This window comes from Trachinotus anak, unplaced genomic scaffold (genome assembly GCF_046630095.1).
Source record: "Trachinotus anak isolate AG129_WGS33_773 ecotype Australia unplaced genomic scaffold, CSIRO_AGI_Tana_v1 ptg000007l, whole genome shotgun sequence".
Lineage (NCBI taxonomy): Eukaryota > Metazoa > Chordata > Actinopteri > Carangiformes > Carangidae > Trachinotus > Trachinotus anak.
Genome location: NW_027273858.1, coordinates 2973556 through 2991520, shown reverse-complemented (window position 1 = coordinate 2991520; position 17965 = coordinate 2973556). Strand labels below are relative to the sequence as shown.

The window sequence follows — 17965 nt, the reverse complement described above, 5'->3', positions numbered from 1 at the left end:
ACATTTTATTTTATGTTTTTTTCTACCAAGTTTTACATTGTTATCCAGATGATATGTGGTAAAGAAAAAGCTCTTAATGACATTGAACTCCCAAGGTTGAATTTCGGAAATCTCAGTCACCCCAGACAGGTAAACTGAATTGAACAGTGTCCTTGTAGTCATGAAAAACTCGATCCTCTCAGGAACTGTGGCTGTAGACAAGGTAAAGGATTAAAATCTACAGTGCACCAAGTCAAACAGGAGGCCTGCGTGTCACAGTGATCCCACACTGACAAAACAGGATTATTTCACCGGCAGCAGCAGATTACTACCTAACAAACCTTCACCCTGTTTACATACAGGATGTCATTTCAACAACAGGCACTTCTGACAAATACAATAATAATACAATAATATGCCTAATCATGTTTTATGTGAGGGGTTGAGTGTTACACCGAAGTCAGACGCCACTTTATAGGTAAAAGACAGGGATTTAGGCTAGTGTATGAAAAAGAGACCAATAAAACCATTTATATAGGCTACTAGGAAATATAGTTGCTTATAACTAATGTCAAAGTTATTATAATAAGTAGTCTTAGTAGTGTGCTACTATAGCTTCTTAGAGTAGCCTAATATCCTATAAATTCTAATTGAATTTCGTTTCAGTTGGACACAGAATCAGTACTGACGCATTTGAGTTTCATATCTATGTGCATTTGCGGACTTAGTCCATGCATCTTATTCCAGGCGGCCAACATTTAGATAGAATTCAATCTTTACTCCGGAAAACTCTAGTTCCCATACCGGGAGTCGAACCCGGGCCGCCTGGGTGAAAACCAGGAATCCTAACCGCTAGATCATATGGGACCTGTTGAAGAGAAGAAGACGTTACCATCTACTCGTCCTCACAACATTGATGTTATTGGGTAAATGAAAATAAAGAATGTTATACTTACAATGAACAGGTATTGAGGACTGTGAAGGGGCGCAAACGCCACCTGGTGGTCACATCTGAGGAGAGCAGCTCACCCCAGCAGCCTCTAAACTGTCCCTCTGCACTGCTTTACAATGACTTTCTTTATTAACCCCTTAAGAGTTCAGCCCAGGTCACTCTGGAGGTTTAAACACTCCTCCTCAGTAACAGGATAAAAGTGGAACAGAGACAGATTAATCTCCCGGGTAAATAAAGGTTAAATTTGTTCCTCTTTAAACAAAAACAGGTAATCAGGGCTGCAGCAGCGTGACATCCAATATGAGCAAGTTCCATCCTGGATACCAGGCTCCTCTGTGCTGTATAAAGATGGAGCAGGGCCGCCTGCCTCAGCACACCTGCTGCAGACACCTGAGAGGTAAGTCAGGCTCCTTCACACCAACAGTCACCGGGCGATTTATTCGATCTATCTGAATGTTATTTATTCATTTTTATTTTTAATGTGTTGTAGAAGAATTTAGGTGTATTAACTGTATTGTGCTTTGTGGATGGGTTGCCAGGTCGTGTGTTTTTCTTGTTTACAGCAAACACTGAAGACTCCAGTTATCCATGTTAGGAAGTCATTATCTAATAGTAATTGGCCTGATCCCTCAGGGGTCACACACTCCATCAGAGGCTCTTCGTTGATTAATTAAAGCTGAAAAGTGAACATGACTGGAGGATATAGACCTGACATGTGACATTACCTTCTGTCATTAAACTAAATCAGTGAGACAAGCTCGGTACAAAAGGAATACAGAAATTTCTCATGTGAAATAACTAATGTAATGTGGATTTTTAGTTAATCTTTGTGGCTATTTTGTGGCTTCATTATCTGTAAATGATGTACAATGAATTGGTCCCAATGCAGAAAAATAATCAATATCCATACTTTTTTACTTTACATTTTTATTTATTTATCTTTTTATCATGATACCTAACTGTGCATTTTTGAACTTAGTGATCCATAACTAATGGAGCGCTACCTGGAAAAACCTGATTGTTGATAGAGCTCTCTTCATCTCCTGCAGGACTATGGCTGTACAGGTCAGCAGAGCGATAATCCCCCTGATGCTGAGCTTGTTTCTGGGAGCCCCATCTTCCATTTGGCCCCTGGTTCCTGCGGGTAAAATAAGACAATAAGACAGAAAATCATTCTGCAACCAATTCAGAATTTTCTTTTCCTGAATCTGAATGTTTTCACTGGAAATACATTCACCCAGACAATAAGTAATGACACCTTTCTGACCAATGGGCTGAGCTATAAATGTACACTATAATGGTAAATAATGCCAAATTTTCATTCCAAAGAAAAGGGAGCATAACCGATTAAAATAAACCTACACAACAGTATGCACTATTGTGCATCCCATCTGATGTAAGAAAGCTGATTCTTCCTATTTCCTAAATCATTAAGATCCATCTTTTTATTTCTCTTTATTAATTAATCAGACATTTTTAGCAAGTGATCAGAATTAGAATTCCTTCCTCCATACAATGAAAATAAATTGTGTAAAATAAATGTTAATAAATATAAAATTTAAAAGAGAATATGTGAATAATTATAAGACTTTTGAACCATTAAAGTCTAACAAAAAACAAACATAAAACTAACTTTTGTAAAACTCATTGAATCAGATCGTAGTGACACTTTTTCCCTGAACGTGAAATGAGTAGCTCTGCCTGAATTTCTTAGGACATAATACAGAACAGTAAATCATCACATCAAAGTGGTCGTGATGCTACATAACACAAAAAGTAGTAGTGTGTTACGTTCTGATTAAACAGGAAATCCACACATGTTAAAATGTCACCGACGACATACGTGATGGTAAGAATTCTACGTTAGTGTCTCCTCTGCCGAGAGGACACAAAGCGTTACAGTGTGTGACACATCTGAGGCAAACTGTAATGTTTTCTATCAGCAGCAGCCTTCCAGCTGCCGCTCTGCCAGCTCATCAACCAGACGGTGTCTCTGGAGAAGGAGGGCTGCCCCAAGTGTCACACAGTGCAAACAACCATCTGCAGTGGTCACTGCATCACTAAGGTATTCTGGGAATTGAAATGGATAATTCAGATAATAAATTATCTGATTAAATTAAATTACAAAACAGATAATAATTATAAAATATTAATAATTATGAAACAGGTTCATTTGGTATGTCTGATCATTTTGGTACCTATTATTTGGAGATAGCTGGAATCTGAAAGTGACTCACATGATGGGCTGAAGCTTAACTGTTTTATAAAGCAACATTTATTGAATAGTTTTTATCAAATGTGACTCAAACAAGATGAATTAGTACATTTGTTGTTTTTAATGGTTTTTGGAAACAATGATGGCGACTCAGAGAAATACGATATATCAGGCTGTGCATTCACAGACAATACTTGCTAACAAGACCCTTGTTATTTTTGCGTCCCCTCAGGACCCTGTCATCAAGGCACGGTTCAGTAATGTGTACCAGCACGTGTGCACGTACCGGGACTGGTATTACAAGACGTTTGAACTTCCTGACTGTCCTCCTGATGTGGACCCTACCGTCACCTACCCTGTGGCTTTGAGCTGCCACTGTGGCAGGTGTGCACTGGACACATCTGACTGCACCTTTGAGAGCCTGCAACCCGACTTCTGCATGAACGACATACCGTTCTACTACTAGTCTCACAAAATAGCAGAGTAGCATCAACTGTAGTGAATAAAGATTGTTACATTTACCAGTACAAAGAATCATGTTTCTATTTCTTCTGCAATTATATGTGGTGGAAAAGAATTAAAATTTAAACGTTATTATTCCTCTATTACGAAGTTCTGGGAAATGATATAAGATAATGTCATCTCTGAGAACTTAACAGGAAGAAGACACTCACTGGGGTTATAAACCATTTACTTGTGTGCTATAATGCAGTACAGATATGATCTGTTTTCTTATCTGTTTGATAGAATGGCTTGCATGTTCAAGGGCAACTCTTTGACCAACTTACTTAGTGTGATTAGAAATTGCATGTGCATGCCAGCACACTTCCTCCAACTGGTTTACTTCATTATGCATCACAATATTGCAGGGATGATTCATGAAACCTGCTTAGTGGTTCAAGTTTGAAAACAAATAAATATGAGTAAAAATACTATTTAGGTTCAAGTCAAAATGATCATCTATGTAATATTTTAATGATCAGTCTCGCAGCTCAGACTACTGAAAAAGAATAATTCTGCACTATTAGACCCCTGTGTTTTGTTTGCAGTATTTGTAATAAACATGCTAATGTAACATATAGGCTGTTGAATGCATTATACTCTTACACCTCTGATACCTATCAACTGGAGTATTGTGTTGGGAAAGAGTCATTTAAGGTATTTACTGGTTTTAAGTCCTGATAGTGGGAATTAGACAAATAGGTAAAGAAGATATTTAATATTAGAAAAAAAAAAATATATATATATCTTATTATAACTGATGCAAAACAGTGACATTTTAAAAATCAAATCAGTTTATTTATATAACAAATCCAAGTGTCAAGGTGTCAGAAATACAACACCAGTAACTAAAGTATCTTTTTACAGTGCAGCCAAACAATTTGTTGTAATATTCTTGTAATAAATACGTCAATCAATAAACCTTTACAATGTGTCCAAACTGAAACTGTTTTAATAAAGACTGTGAAAACAGTGGCCACATTTATACTACTATCTACCTCCATATATATAAATAGTAGTATGGTAGTAAAAATGTATATATAGCCTATAATTTTTATAAATAACATGATTGCATTGTAACAATGAATAAAGATAAACAGTGTGTTGTTAAATTTATTATTTGTACAAAAAATAAGACAAGAGCCACAAAAGTCCGAGTTATAGGTAGGAAAAAGTTAAACATGCAGAAACCAGTCAAAATAAAGAGAGAGCGGTGGATATGATGACAGAGTGATCATGGTGCTGGTTAGCTCAGATATAAAAAGGTTTGCTTTTGTGATTAAAGAGTAATAATGATATATACACACAGTTGCAGTTAATAAACAAAAACATTAAAAAACACTTTATCAGTAATCACTTGACAAATAATCAAACCTCTCCTCAAGAAATCAAATCTGGACTGCTCTGAGTTGACACACTGTTGGGCTGCTGATACCATTGCTGTCCTTCCTGCAACAACAAAGAAGCTTTTCTACAGCTCCTTTCCTCATGAAAACATACAGAAACAAGTCTGCAAGAGGACTGAACTTTAACAAAGTGAAAGATGCACAAGACAAAGTGACGTTATTCGTGGCTTCTTCCTGAAGGAACCGAATGATACTGGGCAGGAACAGCAGTATGTAAATAAGAATCACCACAACCAAAATTGCTACAATTCGTCGTTTTTCATCAAGAGGAACACGGCTGGCAGACAGGGCTTTAAGGGTCCCAATAAGGAAGAATATGAATAAGGGGAGAGGAAGGAGGAAGTACACAGCAAGGATGATTGCTAAGTTCTGAACAGCAACTTCAAAATAGACAGCGAGAAAAGAAAAGAGGAAAAAGACAAGAGGAAGGGCCCAGACCACGACAGAGACCACTACAGAGATCTTGATGTTTTGTTCGAAGTGGTACCACAGCGGCCACGCGATGACCAAATACCTGTAATACAACATGGACACACAGACAGTCTTTGTGGAGTATCTGAATTATATAGCAATAAAATGGTCAGGCACAGATAAGATACACACATACTGAATAGATTGATAGCTACCTTTCCAGGGCAACACACACCATGAAGCCAACACTCGCCAGCACACCGAAATGGTAAATATAATCGTAGACTATTTCCATTATCAAATACTTAGGTTTCACCACTTCAACGATCATGCAGCAGAGTTGAATGAGGTCAGAAATGAGAAGGTTGATGATGTAGATCGGAGTAACGTGATTGTTTCTCACCTGCAGAAAACATTGAAAAAAAAATGCAGTTGGAAACATGTTCTGAAGAGATGACATGTCATCCTGCTCTGCCCAACGACTGCAGTCAGAGCCAGTTTTTGATTTCTCATCAAACTCTCATTGGTGCTGTCAAAAATATCAGATATGACACACTGGCCAGTCGTGACAAGACTAAGGGCCAGATTTACTGAAGCATTTGAAGCTGTTTTTCTGGTATATGTGTAATGCTGGATTTACTATGGTCAGACAATTTTTCAGCTGTTAGTGGGAATATTCTCCACTTCTGAAGGACCTGAAGCGTAAGCTGTAACTAAAACAATATTTTTAGAAACAGTAAGGAAGCAACCAGGGTGTTACTAACGAGCGCAACGGGAATTCTGGTTTGTGTTTATCAAACCTGAAAAACTTGACCATGAATGAACTAATAAATCACTACACGCTGCAACGAACTTTACTTTTTTTTGCTGTCTAAATAAACCAAAATCTTCAAAATTGAAATTTTCTTTGTAAATGTGCCAAAAGTCTACACACTAGCAGCTTTGGGGGCTGCACTTAAAAAAAGGGCATTGAGCTAAATGTTAATATGCTCACAGTAACAGTGTTACCATGCTGGTGTTTAGCAGGCAATGCCAGAGCACCACCAAAGTTATTACAAATCATCTTCTGGGCAACATGAATGTCTTTATCATTTTTCATTGTATTCCATCCAATGTTTGTTAAGACCTTTAGGAGCTAATTGTTAGTTTTACTATTGCTACATAGCCAACATTAGCATTAACAGCTGTTTATTTATTTTATTATCTATTTATACAGCAACAGCGAAACATCAGCAACCACGTGGTGGCAACAAAGGAAAAACTGAGCTGAACAAAGTTCTTCGGCTTCTTCCTTTAAATATCATCTTCCTTTATAAATATCTACAGAATCAACATGTTCCTTGATTGTGTGTTTTTTTTGTTTTTTTGTTTTTTATCATAAATAAAAATCCTAAATAATCTGGTAAAATTAGGTGAAAAACTGTTTTACATTGCGCTGTAACCAAGGCTGAAGTGGAGCTACAAGTGTAAACCACTGGAAACTAAATCCAGTCCGGTCCAGACTTCAGAAGTCCTTTGACAGCTGTGATGACATTTAATTTGATTTATGGAGTAAATTATTCCTGTAGCTTTATAGGTCTTGACAACACATTGTCTCAGCCCCCTGACACCCAGTCCCCCTGCCAGATCAATATCTTTTTCAGACAGACAGTACAACAGACACAAGACATATAGTAAATAAATAAATCCCAGTCATAATGTACTCACCAGAGAAAAAACTCCACGGATAGCCACCAGGGTTAAAGGAATGCCGATGCAAATGATAATGCATGTAAACACATATTCGGTTAATTCAGCTCCTTTGTAGTCGTCGTCATTGTAGTAGATATCACTGTCATTGTAGCTTTTGTCCTGTAAAGTGTCATTAATGTTGAAATCTTCCATTCTTCACTGTGAAACCTGGAGTTTGAGAGATCAACAAGTTTTTAATAACTACCTCACATTGTTAAATGGTCACACTAAAGCTGTGAAGTGCTGTTCACACAAATACAGTACATCCATCTAAGAGTAATTTTAACAAGAATCTCAAGTTATTTGTACTTGAGGGGAAGAAACAGAAACTAAAAGCAGCAGGACTGTAGGATAACCTACAGTCCAGATTCCTTGTTATCTATCAATACCTTTATAGTTGCTCTTTGTGGGAACTGTTGAGTTTACTCTTTATAAAGTAAGGTCTTGACATTACCCTGTAAAGTGCCTCGAGATAATGTATATTATGATTTGGCACTATACAAATAAGATCGAATTGAAATTTACATAGATTGAAATAAATAATGCAACATAAACCTTACCTCTGAAAGCTGGTGAACCACAGCTTGGATGTGATGTGTTCTTCTCTGCGTCCACACAGTCTGGTAATGTCTAATGCAGTAATCTGGTGATAGATAACATGAAGGAGGTTCCTGATAAACTCTGCCTCTCAGGAAGACAGAATTTAAGATCACTTTAAGTTTCATTCTTGTTAAAAATTATGCAGGTGCATGACTTCTATGTGCTCTGTTATTTTTTATTGAAAATGCACATTATCTTGGTTTAATGAAATAACCAAAGCTTATGTTTTTAACGGTGCCCTGAATACAATCTGCAAATAAGATTTAACAAAGAGAAATTATGTCAGAAAGGTGTGGTTTATACACAGATATAAATCATAGAAAATGATTTACATCTGTGTAAACATATGCAAACAGTAATTTCCTGTCATATAAAGAGATGAAAAAAACATCTGAATCGTCCAGAGGCCTCGTAATGGGACTGGGATATGGATAAGAATCTAAGTACTTAGCGTCTAAAACATTTCTGTATCCCATTTGAGTCATCTTATACAGCAGAAATTGTTTCACCTTTATTTGTCAGGTTTTAATTCACACTTTGCTAAAGACAAACATTCCCACTTTTGTTTAGAAACAGATTTTTAATTGCATTTTCAGAAAATGTATATACAAGATATATGCTGAAAATGAGCATGCCTACCACTAAAACACTCTGCTTCTTTTATTTTTTCTCATTTTCACCTTCCTTCTCTGCCCATATTGAGCAACTGTTTATGAGTTATCATTCGTGCTGTTGATCTGCTGATATTATTGCGGTCCATCCTGCAGGCCAGAAGCTTGTCTACAGCCCCTTTCCTCATGAAAACATACAGAAACAAGTCTGCAAGAGGACTGAACTTTAACAAAGTGTAAGAAACATAACTGAGGGTATTATCTATAGCTTCTTCTGTAAAGCACCAAATGACACTGGGCAGGAACAGCAGTGTATAAAGAAATATGACCAAAACCAAAATTGCCACAATTCGTTGTTTCTCATCAAGAGGAACACGGCTGGCTGCAGACAGGGCTTTAAGGGTCCCAATAAGGAAGTATATGAACAAGGGGACGGGAAGGAGGATGAACACAGCAAAGATGATTATAAATATCTTTTTATGAACTCCGAAAAAGAAGCGAGAAAAGAAGAGAGGAGAAAGATAAGAGGAAGGGCCCAGACCACGACGGAGACCACTACAGAGATCTTGATGGTTTGTTTGAAGTGGTACCACAGCGGCCACGCGATGACCAAATACCTGTAATACAACACAGACATATGTGGTCTTTGAGGAGCATCTGAATTATGTTGTATATAATAGCTACACACGATAGCTACCTTTCCAGTGCGATACACAACATGAAGCCAACACTCGCCAGCTGACCAAAATAGTAAATACAACCGAAGATTGTTCTGGTTGTTCGATCCTTAGGTTTCACCACTTGAACGATCATGCAGCAGAGTTGAATGAGGTCAGAAATGAGAAGGTTGATGACGTAGATCGGAGTAACGTGATTGTTTCTCACCTGCAGAAAACATTGAAAAAAAAAGCAGTTGGGAACATGTTCTGAAGTGATGACATGTCATCTTGCTCTGTCCAACGACTGCAGTCAGAGCCAGTTTTTGATTTCTCCTCAAACTCTCATTGGTGCTGTCAAAAATATCAGATATGACACACTGGCCAGTCACTGGCCAGCTGTGACATGACTAAGGGCCAGATTTACTGAAGCATTTGCAACCATATTAGGTATTTTCAGATATGACTAACACAACACTTTACAAGGTCAAAATATTGTACCATGAAAAGTGCTCTATAAATAAAATGTATTATTGTTATTATCATCATTATTAATCCTTATTTGAACCGCTACTTTTTGGGCTGTTCTGCAACAGAGCAAAATGAGCAAATAATTTTAATCTTACAAAATGATGTGGTTTAGTTCCTACATCATCAGGGCATGTGGCTCATTTGGCCGCTCTGATACTGTAGTGTCATGTGTTTGTAGAGTTCTGCCTGCTTGCCGAGAACTGCATGGCCATCATGGGAACAGCACAACTAAAGTAGAATCTAACAGTGTTGTGCTGGGTTAACGCTGGCTAAAAACACTGTCAGCAGCCCATAAACAGAGACACTCCTAACTGAGCTATGATCAAAACTTCACCTTTATGCCTATGCGGAAAAAAAACCCCAGAAAGAATATTCAAATCTTCATATTGAACACCCAAATCTGATTTAACTGGTGAAAGTCTGATGAATTATCCTTGGGTTAGCCTTCAAGCAGGACATCCAGACGCTCAGCTGTGCTAACGATGCTAACAGGAGCGTGAGCTTGTTACAGTTATTAAACCATGTACCATGTACTGAAGTCTCAGCTTCACACATACCCCACTTCTATGGTATTTAGTCACAAACAAAAGTATTACACAAATTATAGTTTTTGACTTGCTGATTACGAGTCATCCTGTGGGCACCATCTGCATCACTTTTCATGGCATTCCATTCAATGTGTGTCAAGACCTTCAACAAAAAATGTCAACCACATGGTAATAGAGGAAAAATCGGATGAACAAGGTCACCTGACTTACTGGACACCATGAATATCTACAGCTTGAATTTTTTCATCAAGCAGTAACTAAATGATAACATTAACCTTTGGTTAATAACCTTTGGTATTAGAACAAGTCCTTGTCAGACAGACAGTACAACAGACACAAGACATATAGTAAATAAATAAATCCCAGTCATAATGTACTCACCAGAGAAAAAACTCCACGGATAGCCACTAGGGCTAAAGGAATGCCGATGCAAATGATAATGCATGTCAGTACATCTATGGTTAAATCAGTTTTTGCCCAATCAGTGTAGTCTTTAGTGACCTTCGTGTCAGAGTTGTAGTTGTGGTTGCTGACATTGTAGCTTTTGTCCTCTGAAGTGCTGTTAATGTTGAAATCTTCCATTCTTCACTGTGAAACCTGGAGTTTGGGAGATCAACAAGTTTTTAATAACTTCCTCACATTGTTAAATGGTCACACTAAAGTTGTGAAGTGCTGTTTGCACAAATACAGTACATAAATCTTAGAGTAATTTTAACAAGAATCTCAAGTTGAGGGGAAGAAACAGAAACTAAAAGCAACTGTAGGATACTGTAAACCTACAGTCCAGATTCCTTGTTATGTATCAAGACCTTCACAGTTTTTATGTATTAGGTTATGCATAGAGTAAGATAAATAATGCAACATAAACTTTACCTCTGAAAGCTGGTGGACCACAACCTGGATGTTTTTCTTTTACCAGATCTGATGTTTTCTTCTCTGCGTCTGCACGGTCTGGTAATGTCTAATGCAGTAATGTGGCAGGATAAGTCATGGAAGAGGTTCCTGATAATGTAAGCTCTGCCTCTGCCTCTGCTGTTCTTGCTATAAAAGGTGCATGACTTCTATGTGCTGTTTTTTTTTTTTTTTCTTTTAATATTCGGCCCTGAGTATACTGGCACAATCAGTTAGGACATAACAGATGAGAAATGACACAACACTAGGAATATCAGTTTGGAAAAACAAACTGATAATTTAAAAAAAAATCCTATGCTTATGTCTGGAACTAGTTTGAGTATTTTATGTTAAAACCTCAATCACCTCCATAATTCAAACCCTGACTAAAGCTACTGAATTCAACAAGGTGACAAGGTAACAGAACTGTCAGGCATAAGTCTGTTATTAGAATCGTATATGATGAATAGCATCACGGTAGCCTGACGTCAAACAATGTCAGAAAAATTCAACACTCACCATGAGTAAATGCCCAAGAGCTCCAAGTAAATAGCTACAAACTATTTATGTGTGGTATGATGCAATACTGATCTTATCTTCTGAGAAAATGGTTTACATGCTCACAGAAAACAGAAGTTTAATGAATAACTTCCTTATTGTGGCTAAAACAAAATGAAGCCAACACATAAGTGCCAATAACTGCAGTTTCTTGAATGAGACTGACTCCAAAGGTGAGTCAGTCCCCATAGACTTTCACACTTAAAATGTGCAACTGTCCAACAGCAGAAATAAAGATGTTTACAGCCATGTGTACATCGTACAAAAAATGGTTTGGTTCTCTTTAGCTACCCCGGTGTTCAGTTAAACCTGCTGATGTAACATTTAGACCGTTGAATGCATTACACTCTTACACCTGAAACATATCAGCTGGTGGATTATGTTGGGAAATTGTCCCTTTTGGTTCTGTTATGAATCGTTATGGCTCATTTAAGCCATAACAACCAAGGGAGGTCCACACAGCAAGTTTGAGTTAGAGTTATATCTCCTTTTAATTCCAACAAGTGATAACCACAATTATGGGATGTGACGTCGGTTGTCAGGGTGTGGTGGAGGTGTGGGATGCAGTGAAAGCCGTGTATGTGTAGTGAGTGTTGAAAACCAAAAAACAACCAACAGAAAGATGTCAGCTGTCCAGGGAGAGAGAGCAAGAGAGAGGGGGAGGCCTACCTTTTATGCCCTTCCTCACAGGTGCGGTCACTCAGCCCTCTAGAGTAGGCGGAATCTCCCAGGAACCCGGAAACCAGGCATTGCAAACCAAAACAGGAGACCAGGGCAAAGTAGAACAAGCAGGAACACACGCAGGAGGCGGGTCAAACACCTACAAGGAAAGACAGCCAGCCAGGAAAACACATACGGATCTGGGCTGTCACGGTTTTAAGTCCTGTTAATGGGAACAAACAGCCCACATCAATAAGGCACATAAAACTTTTCAAGATGAAGATGCTGAAAAGGTTTTTCATCTTATTATCGCTGACATTAAAAGAACTGATGCAAAACAGTGACATTATATTAAGTAAATCAGTTTATTAATATAGCACCTGTGAGTGCCACAATGTCAGATATACAACACAAGAGTAACTGGTGTATCTTTTTACAGCGCAGCCAAACAATTTGTTGTAATATTGTTTAAAAAAGAAAATCGGTCAATAAATCATTCCCTGAGCAGCTGCCATCTGACTTTATTCTGCACATCAGCAGTTTTTCCACACAACAGCAGGACACGGTAAAAGGAGTTGGGACAATCTGGGCCATCTGCAAGGGTTTCACTGTGCATGAAGTGAGGCCTGCCAGAACAGCATCGCAGTAGTCGAGGCAAGGGATAACCATTCCGCTAAAGGCCTGATTTTTCTGACGTTTCATGGAACAAAGCAGCACAACAGAGAGCCGGATGGATGGTCAGAGAAGGATAGCTGGTCTTCAAACATGACACCCATGTTTCTTGCACCCTTGGCTGGGGTAAGGCATGAAGAGGTGATTTTGATATTGGTGTCACGATGGAGAGACCGATTGGCCAGGATGCGCAGGAGTTCAGTGTTAGAGAGGTTTAGTTGAAGGTGGTGTTCCTTCATCCATGTGGATAACCCCAAAGATTTGTCAAGATTCTCTCTGTGTTAAATATGTTTATTATCTGGTGTCCTCTTGTGATTATAGGATGTACATTTTCATTTTCAGTATCCAATAGTCAACATCCTGACTGTCAGGTAAAAATCATCTGATAAGGATGGTGATTTTCTCACCTTTTTGTCTACTATTATCAGTCACACTGATGTTGTGCCACTATCATCTACTGCAGTGTTGTCCATCCTGCAGCAGCACAGGTGCACCAGCAGCCTGTCAATGGGCCCTCTCCGCATGAAAACACATAAAATGAAGTCCACAAAAAGACTGCACTCAATCAAGGACAGATAGATCGTTGGACAATCAAAGACACTCAAAGAGGTTATGAACGAAATGATTACAGGAAGGAGAAGAAAACAGTAATTAAGAAGCAACAGAACCAAAACTCCCACAGTTCTTCGTTTTTCCTCAACAGTCACAGAGGTGGCCGTAGGCAGGGCTTTGAGGGTCAAAGCCAGACAGGCGATGAACAGGGGTAAAGGTATGAGGGCAAGGTAGCTGAGAAAAAAATATCTTGTCAAGTGCACAGCAATGTAAGGAATGATGAAACAAAGGACCCAGACCGCGACACAGACCATCACAGAGCTTATGGTATCTCTGATGCAGTGTTGTTTTGGGAGGGTGATGACCATGTACCTGCAAGAAGACAAGACAGATATTCTGGATATCACAGTACAGTGCTGTATATGTTTCAGAATATGATACTGGGAATACAGATAGTTACCTTTCCAGAGAGACACACACCCTGAAGCCAAGACTGGCTGTCACACCATAGTAGAAAGCAACAAGAGAGACGAATGAGAATAAAATATTGGTTGTTGTGAAGAGGATCATGGACCACATTTGGATCAGATTGGAGATGAGGAGGTTTGTGACATAGATGATAGGGATATGATCCTTTCCAGCCTGCAGGAAACATTGATGAAAAAGAAAACGTTCATTACTTTGTTTTAGCACTCTATGTATTATGATTTTAAACATTTTTTGAAAGTGATTTCTTTATTTCTGTCTTTTTATTTCTGTGTTATGATTTTATTATAGTTGCATCTCATGAAGCACCTGGTGCATGTAATTTATTTGTTTTAACACACTTTAGACTGCATGTCTTGTGAGAAAGGTGCTATACAAGTTCATTACTATATGATTATAAAAATTACATCCCTAAAACTTTACTTATTAAATGGGTTAAACAAATCATATAAAAAGTGTATCTCCCATAATGTCAAACTATTCCTTTAATACTTTTGCAGGTCAGATGGATCAACAGAGTGTAACAGGAAATGTGTTTTACGGTCAAATTAGTGATTTTATCCAGGGGCCTCAAAGTAATGACTCGATTTTAACTCTTCAAATCATTCACAGAGAGACAGACACGTAAATATAAGTCATTTCATTTACGCACCAGGCACCACAGACAGCAGATGAACAGCACCGTCAAAGGAATACCAGCGCAGATGTTGATCCACCACAACACATTTAAGACATTGCTGTCTATCTCACACTGCATCTTACTGCTGGTTTCCTGTGTGGTGGGGAAACTTTGTGGAAAAAGTTCCTGTTGATAAAGTACAACCAACATGTAAAACATTACACACAGAGGAACATTTCTTTGGGACATCCTGTTCTAATGGAGCTTTGATGTAGAATTATTGATGAGCAAGACAAAGAGGAAGAAAATCTCTTGGGGGGTGAAAACTATCTAAAAGAGACCTAAATCTGTTGCACAAAGCATGAATTCCAGTGCATGTCGTAGCCTCTGCTTTTAATTATTTAAACTGTAGTGTTTATTATTATTATTCTTTTTCCGGAAAGTAAATTGCACATGGGTGTGGTAAATTGGCTCGACAGCGCCAGCCATCATTTCCCAGGTGAGGACAGCACCAAAATCCACTACAATCAGCTAAAACTGATGTAGTCTGATACAGTGTGGCCCTGCACTCAACTATCCTGCGTGAAGGTTATAGTAGGTTTGTAATGAAAGTGTTTCAGACAGTTTTTGAGTCGCAAGGGTGCGAGGGCCCGATCAACGCTGCATGCAGCTTTCATTTATAAAATAATGTTGGCATTAAATGACAGGAAAAAATAGAAAGATATGCCACTTTGTGATTTAAAGCCAATTCAGATGGATCCAGCTCATATTTAGTACTTGGAAGCAGGCAGGCTGAAACGGCACTCAAGTTTTTTTCTTTTTTGTTTTAAAGATTATAATTGTTTACTTTTTGAAAATGTAACTGCGCCGAATTAGATGTTAATAGCTGCCTTTGCTGTGGACCATTGGCTGTGCAGAGAGCTGTCAGTCAGTTCCCATGAAACGTAATAAATCCTAAAAACCCGATGATTCTCAGCCAAGTTCTGGAGCGTTATTACCAGATCTTTCGTCATGCAGCCTAAAACAGAGTTACAGCTCCTCTGTGAAACCTCAAACTGCTGTTAGACAGCCAGGGGTAAAGATTTACAGAGCATTTCTAGTTGTTTTCGATACATTCCGTTTTCTACTCGTTATAAAACCACCCCCGAAAGTGAAACTAATTTGACACAGAATGAAACAGAATTTGATCGAATTCAAAAACATTTAAAAAGATTATTATTCAAAAGACAATACCAACCTGAGCTTATGTCCTCCTATTTCAACCAAAACAGCTCCGTTATTACTGGAAATGAGGTCCTGTCAATGACGTGACCGAACACACACACACACACACAACATTTCTGTTATTCCGCTGAGTGACTTCCAGTTAATCACCGCACAACACACACACACACACACACACACACACACACACACACACACACACAACATTTCTGTTATTCCGCTGAGTGACTTCCAGCGTCACCGCACAACACACACACACACACACACACTACACTTTGTAGTTAGGGTTAACTATTTGGAAACATTTATATTAATATTACGTAAAAGACCTATTATAGTTTTGATAGTGATATATAAAATAGAAACAAATCTTATTTATGAGTAAAGTTCTAAGTGTATAGTTGTATAATGTTAGAATGCTAGCATCTCTGTAAAATGCTGCACTCACACACACACACACACACAGACATACACACACACACACACACACACACACATACACACACACACACATACACACACATACACACACACACACACACACACACAGACATACACACACATACACACACACACAGACATACACACACACACACACATACACAGACACAGACATACACACACAGACACAGACATACACACACACACACAGCCGTTCTTATCCTTATCCCGCAGTGACGTCATCATGCAATCGTCACACCCCTCTCTCTCTCTCTCTGTCTCGTCACACACACACACACACACACACACACACACACACACACACACACACACACACACAGACAGTGTGAGACTGTGAGACAATATAAGAAATGTCAAAGGTCAACCCTATTGATACCATGTGAAAAAGGAATAATAGGTTTCAAAAAATAAAGTTTAAAGCCTATTGTCTTTAGGTGTGAAAATTAAAGAGCCAAAGGCAGTGATTGGTTGTTCCTTACGGTATGATTCTCGCAAGCCGTTCTTATAAAATCTAAAAACGAGTTTTTAGTCAGACAAGAAATTGAAGCAAGTTCTGCTCACACCCTGAGGCTCTTGAACGCCTGCAGAAGATGGAGAACGGTACGTCTCTTAACCCTTATTTCTCCGTTAATGTTTCTGTTTTTAGAATTGTTTCTCATAGTGTTTTTAAAAAAAAAAAAAAAAAACTTAACTCAAGGTCACAAGATGGTCACCATCACCAAACACTATCTGGACATTAACAATTTGGTCAATAATGAATTGCAGCCATAAGCAAGCATGCATTTATGTCTTCAAACACTGGAAGCTTTTTATTTTATTTTACAATAACAGTGTAAAAGGTGATAACTTTTATTTATTTATATTTATGAGTCAACTTCAGTTTTTTATCTTAGAGAAACTTTTTGAGTAAGGCTCACTTTGACTTAGATTACACACGTGTGGATGACATACTGTAAAACACTGTAGGACACTACCACAGAATTCTCCTTTTAATTTTGTCAGCCATTGTATCCAGAGGTCAAACAACGAGACAAAAATGTACTGCAAATATCACACAGATATTTGCAACTGATGTCACAGAATGTCACAAAAATGAATACAAATATCAGTATTACAAAATAAAGATTTCCCTGTTTCTATGAAGGGCTGTAAAACTGTCTAAACTAGGAAAATACAACGCTGAAAAGGAAACGGAAAAGGAAAGATTCACATATGAGTAAAAAACTGTTTTCAGTCCAAATGTACATTTTTACAAAGAAAACAAGCAAATGAGTGACATTCACTGTCCAGGGTCTGTATGAGGAATGATGTACACTGTCAATTCTGCACCTTCTTCAGTCCTCTTTATACCGTACATGCTGCAGGATGGTACAGGGACAGCAGGGTACAGACGGGGGTCTTATAGCTGGAACATAAAAGGTTTGGTTCCTGTTACAGACCGTCATTGTTGAGGGACAACTAAATACTGCAAACAGTCGTTCTGTATCAGAGTCTCGAGTGTCCAGCAGCTGTGAATTTGTCTGTTAAAAGAAAGTCACTGAGGATATCGTCCTGTGGGAGGTCTGAAGACAGGTGATGTGCTCTGGAGCCCAGTCAACCAAACCAGATCCTCGCCTACATCCAAAAATCTATACAGATCTTCAGAGAGGTCGTGGTGCAGCAGGAGACAGCGGAGTGATGGCACTGTCTTTGACTACCTC

General features: G+C 38.4%; 3 protein-coding genes and 1 non-coding gene across 5 annotated transcripts; 1 reads left to right on the top strand and 3 right to left on the bottom strand.

Moving 5' to 3' along the window:
- Nucleotides 1-774: 774 nt before the first annotated feature.
- On the bottom strand, nucleotides 775-846 carry trnae-uuc (transfer RNA glutamic acid (anticodon UUC)). The gene has a single exon. It is a non-coding gene; the product is annotated as a tRNA-Glu (tRNA).
- Nucleotides 847-1193: 347 nt separating this feature from the next.
- On the top strand, nucleotides 1194-4225 carry lhb (luteinizing hormone subunit beta). 2 transcript variants are annotated; one of them, XM_071479951.1, is made up of 4 exons: nucleotides 1194-1328; nucleotides 1981-2075; nucleotides 2875-2996; nucleotides 3379-4225. In XM_071479951.1, the coding sequence occupies exons 2-4, from the start codon at nucleotides 1985-1987 to the stop codon at nucleotides 3610-3612; spliced, it is 447 nt and encodes a 148-aa protein (XP_071336052.1). In that variant the 5' UTR covers nucleotides 1194-1328; nucleotides 1981-1984; the 3' UTR covers nucleotides 3613-4225. The 2 variants fall into 2 exon arrangements, with proteins under 2 accessions (XP_071336052.1, XP_071336053.1); XM_071479952.1 differs by having other exon boundaries at nucleotides 1200-1328; nucleotides 2878-2996.
- A 450-nt stretch (nucleotides 4226-4675) lies between these two features.
- LOC139622572 (G-protein coupled receptor 4-like) lies at nucleotides 4676-8206 on the bottom strand. Its single transcript, XM_071479950.1, has 4 exons — nucleotides 7756-8206; nucleotides 7172-7363; nucleotides 5680-5867; nucleotides 4676-5567 (listed from the first exon to the last, which is right to left on the bottom strand). The coding sequence occupies exons 2-4, from the start codon at nucleotides 7346-7348 to the stop codon at nucleotides 5036-5038; spliced, it is 897 nt and encodes a 298-aa protein (XP_071336051.1). The 5' UTR covers nucleotides 7349-7363; nucleotides 7756-8206; the 3' UTR covers nucleotides 4676-5035.
- A 156-nt stretch (nucleotides 8207-8362) lies between these two features.
- On the bottom strand, nucleotides 8363-16046 carry LOC139623435 (G-protein coupled receptor 183-like). The gene is made up of 7 exons (XM_071481679.1): nucleotides 15817-16046; nucleotides 14613-14765; nucleotides 13935-14116; nucleotides 11015-13846; nucleotides 10523-10738; nucleotides 9103-9291; nucleotides 8363-9068 (listed from the first exon to the last, which is right to left on the bottom strand). Exons 5-7 carry the CDS (start codon nucleotides 10721-10723, stop codon nucleotides 8472-8474), a joined length of 987 nt encoding a protein of 328 aa, XP_071337780.1. The 5' UTR covers nucleotides 10724-10738; nucleotides 11015-13846; nucleotides 13935-14116; nucleotides 14613-14765; nucleotides 15817-16046; the 3' UTR covers nucleotides 8363-8471.
- Nucleotides 16047-17965: the final 1919 nt, after the last annotated feature.

What these genes read in the sequence shown, in the direction of transcription:
- lhb (XM_071479951.1), top strand. Translation starts at nt 1,985, where the DNA reads ATGGCTGTACAGGTCAGCAGAGCGATAATCCCCCTGATGCTGAGCTTG. An exon ending in TTGGCCCCTGGTTCCTGCGG is followed by an intron (nt 2,076 to 2,874) that starts GTAAAATAAGAC and finishes GTTTTCTATCAG; the next exon opens with CAGCAGCCTTCCAGCTGCCG. An exon ending in GTGGTCACTGCATCACTAAG is followed by an intron (nt 2,997 to 3,378) that starts GTATTCTGGGAA and finishes GCGTCCCCTCAG; the next exon opens with GACCCTGTCATCAAGGCACG.
- LOC139622572 (XM_071479950.1), bottom strand. Translation starts at nt 7,348, where the DNA reads ATGGAAGATTTCAACATTAATGACACTTTACAGGACAAAAGCTACAAT. An exon ending in TCCGTGGAGTTTTTTCTCTG is followed by an intron (nt 5,868 to 7,171) that starts GTGAGTACATTA and finishes TGTTTTCTGCAG; the next exon opens with GTGAGAAACAATCACGTTAC. An exon ending in GTGTGTGTTGCCCTGGAAAG is followed by an intron (nt 5,568 to 5,679) that starts GTAGCTATCAAT and finishes GTTGTATTACAG; the next exon opens with GTATTTGGTCATCGCGTGGC.
- LOC139623435 (XM_071481679.1), bottom strand. Translation starts at nt 10,723, where the DNA reads ATGGAAGATTTCAACATTAACAGCACTTCAGAGGACAAAAGCTACAAT. An exon ending in TCCGTGGAGTTTTTTCTCTG is followed by an intron (nt 9,292 to 10,522) that starts GTGAGTACATTA and finishes TGTTTTCTGCAG; the next exon opens with GTGAGAAACAATCACGTTAC. An exon ending in TGTGTATCGCACTGGAAAGG is followed by an intron (nt 9,069 to 9,102) that starts TAGCTATCGTGT and finishes TATACAACATAA; the next exon opens with TTCAGATGCTCCTCAAAGAC.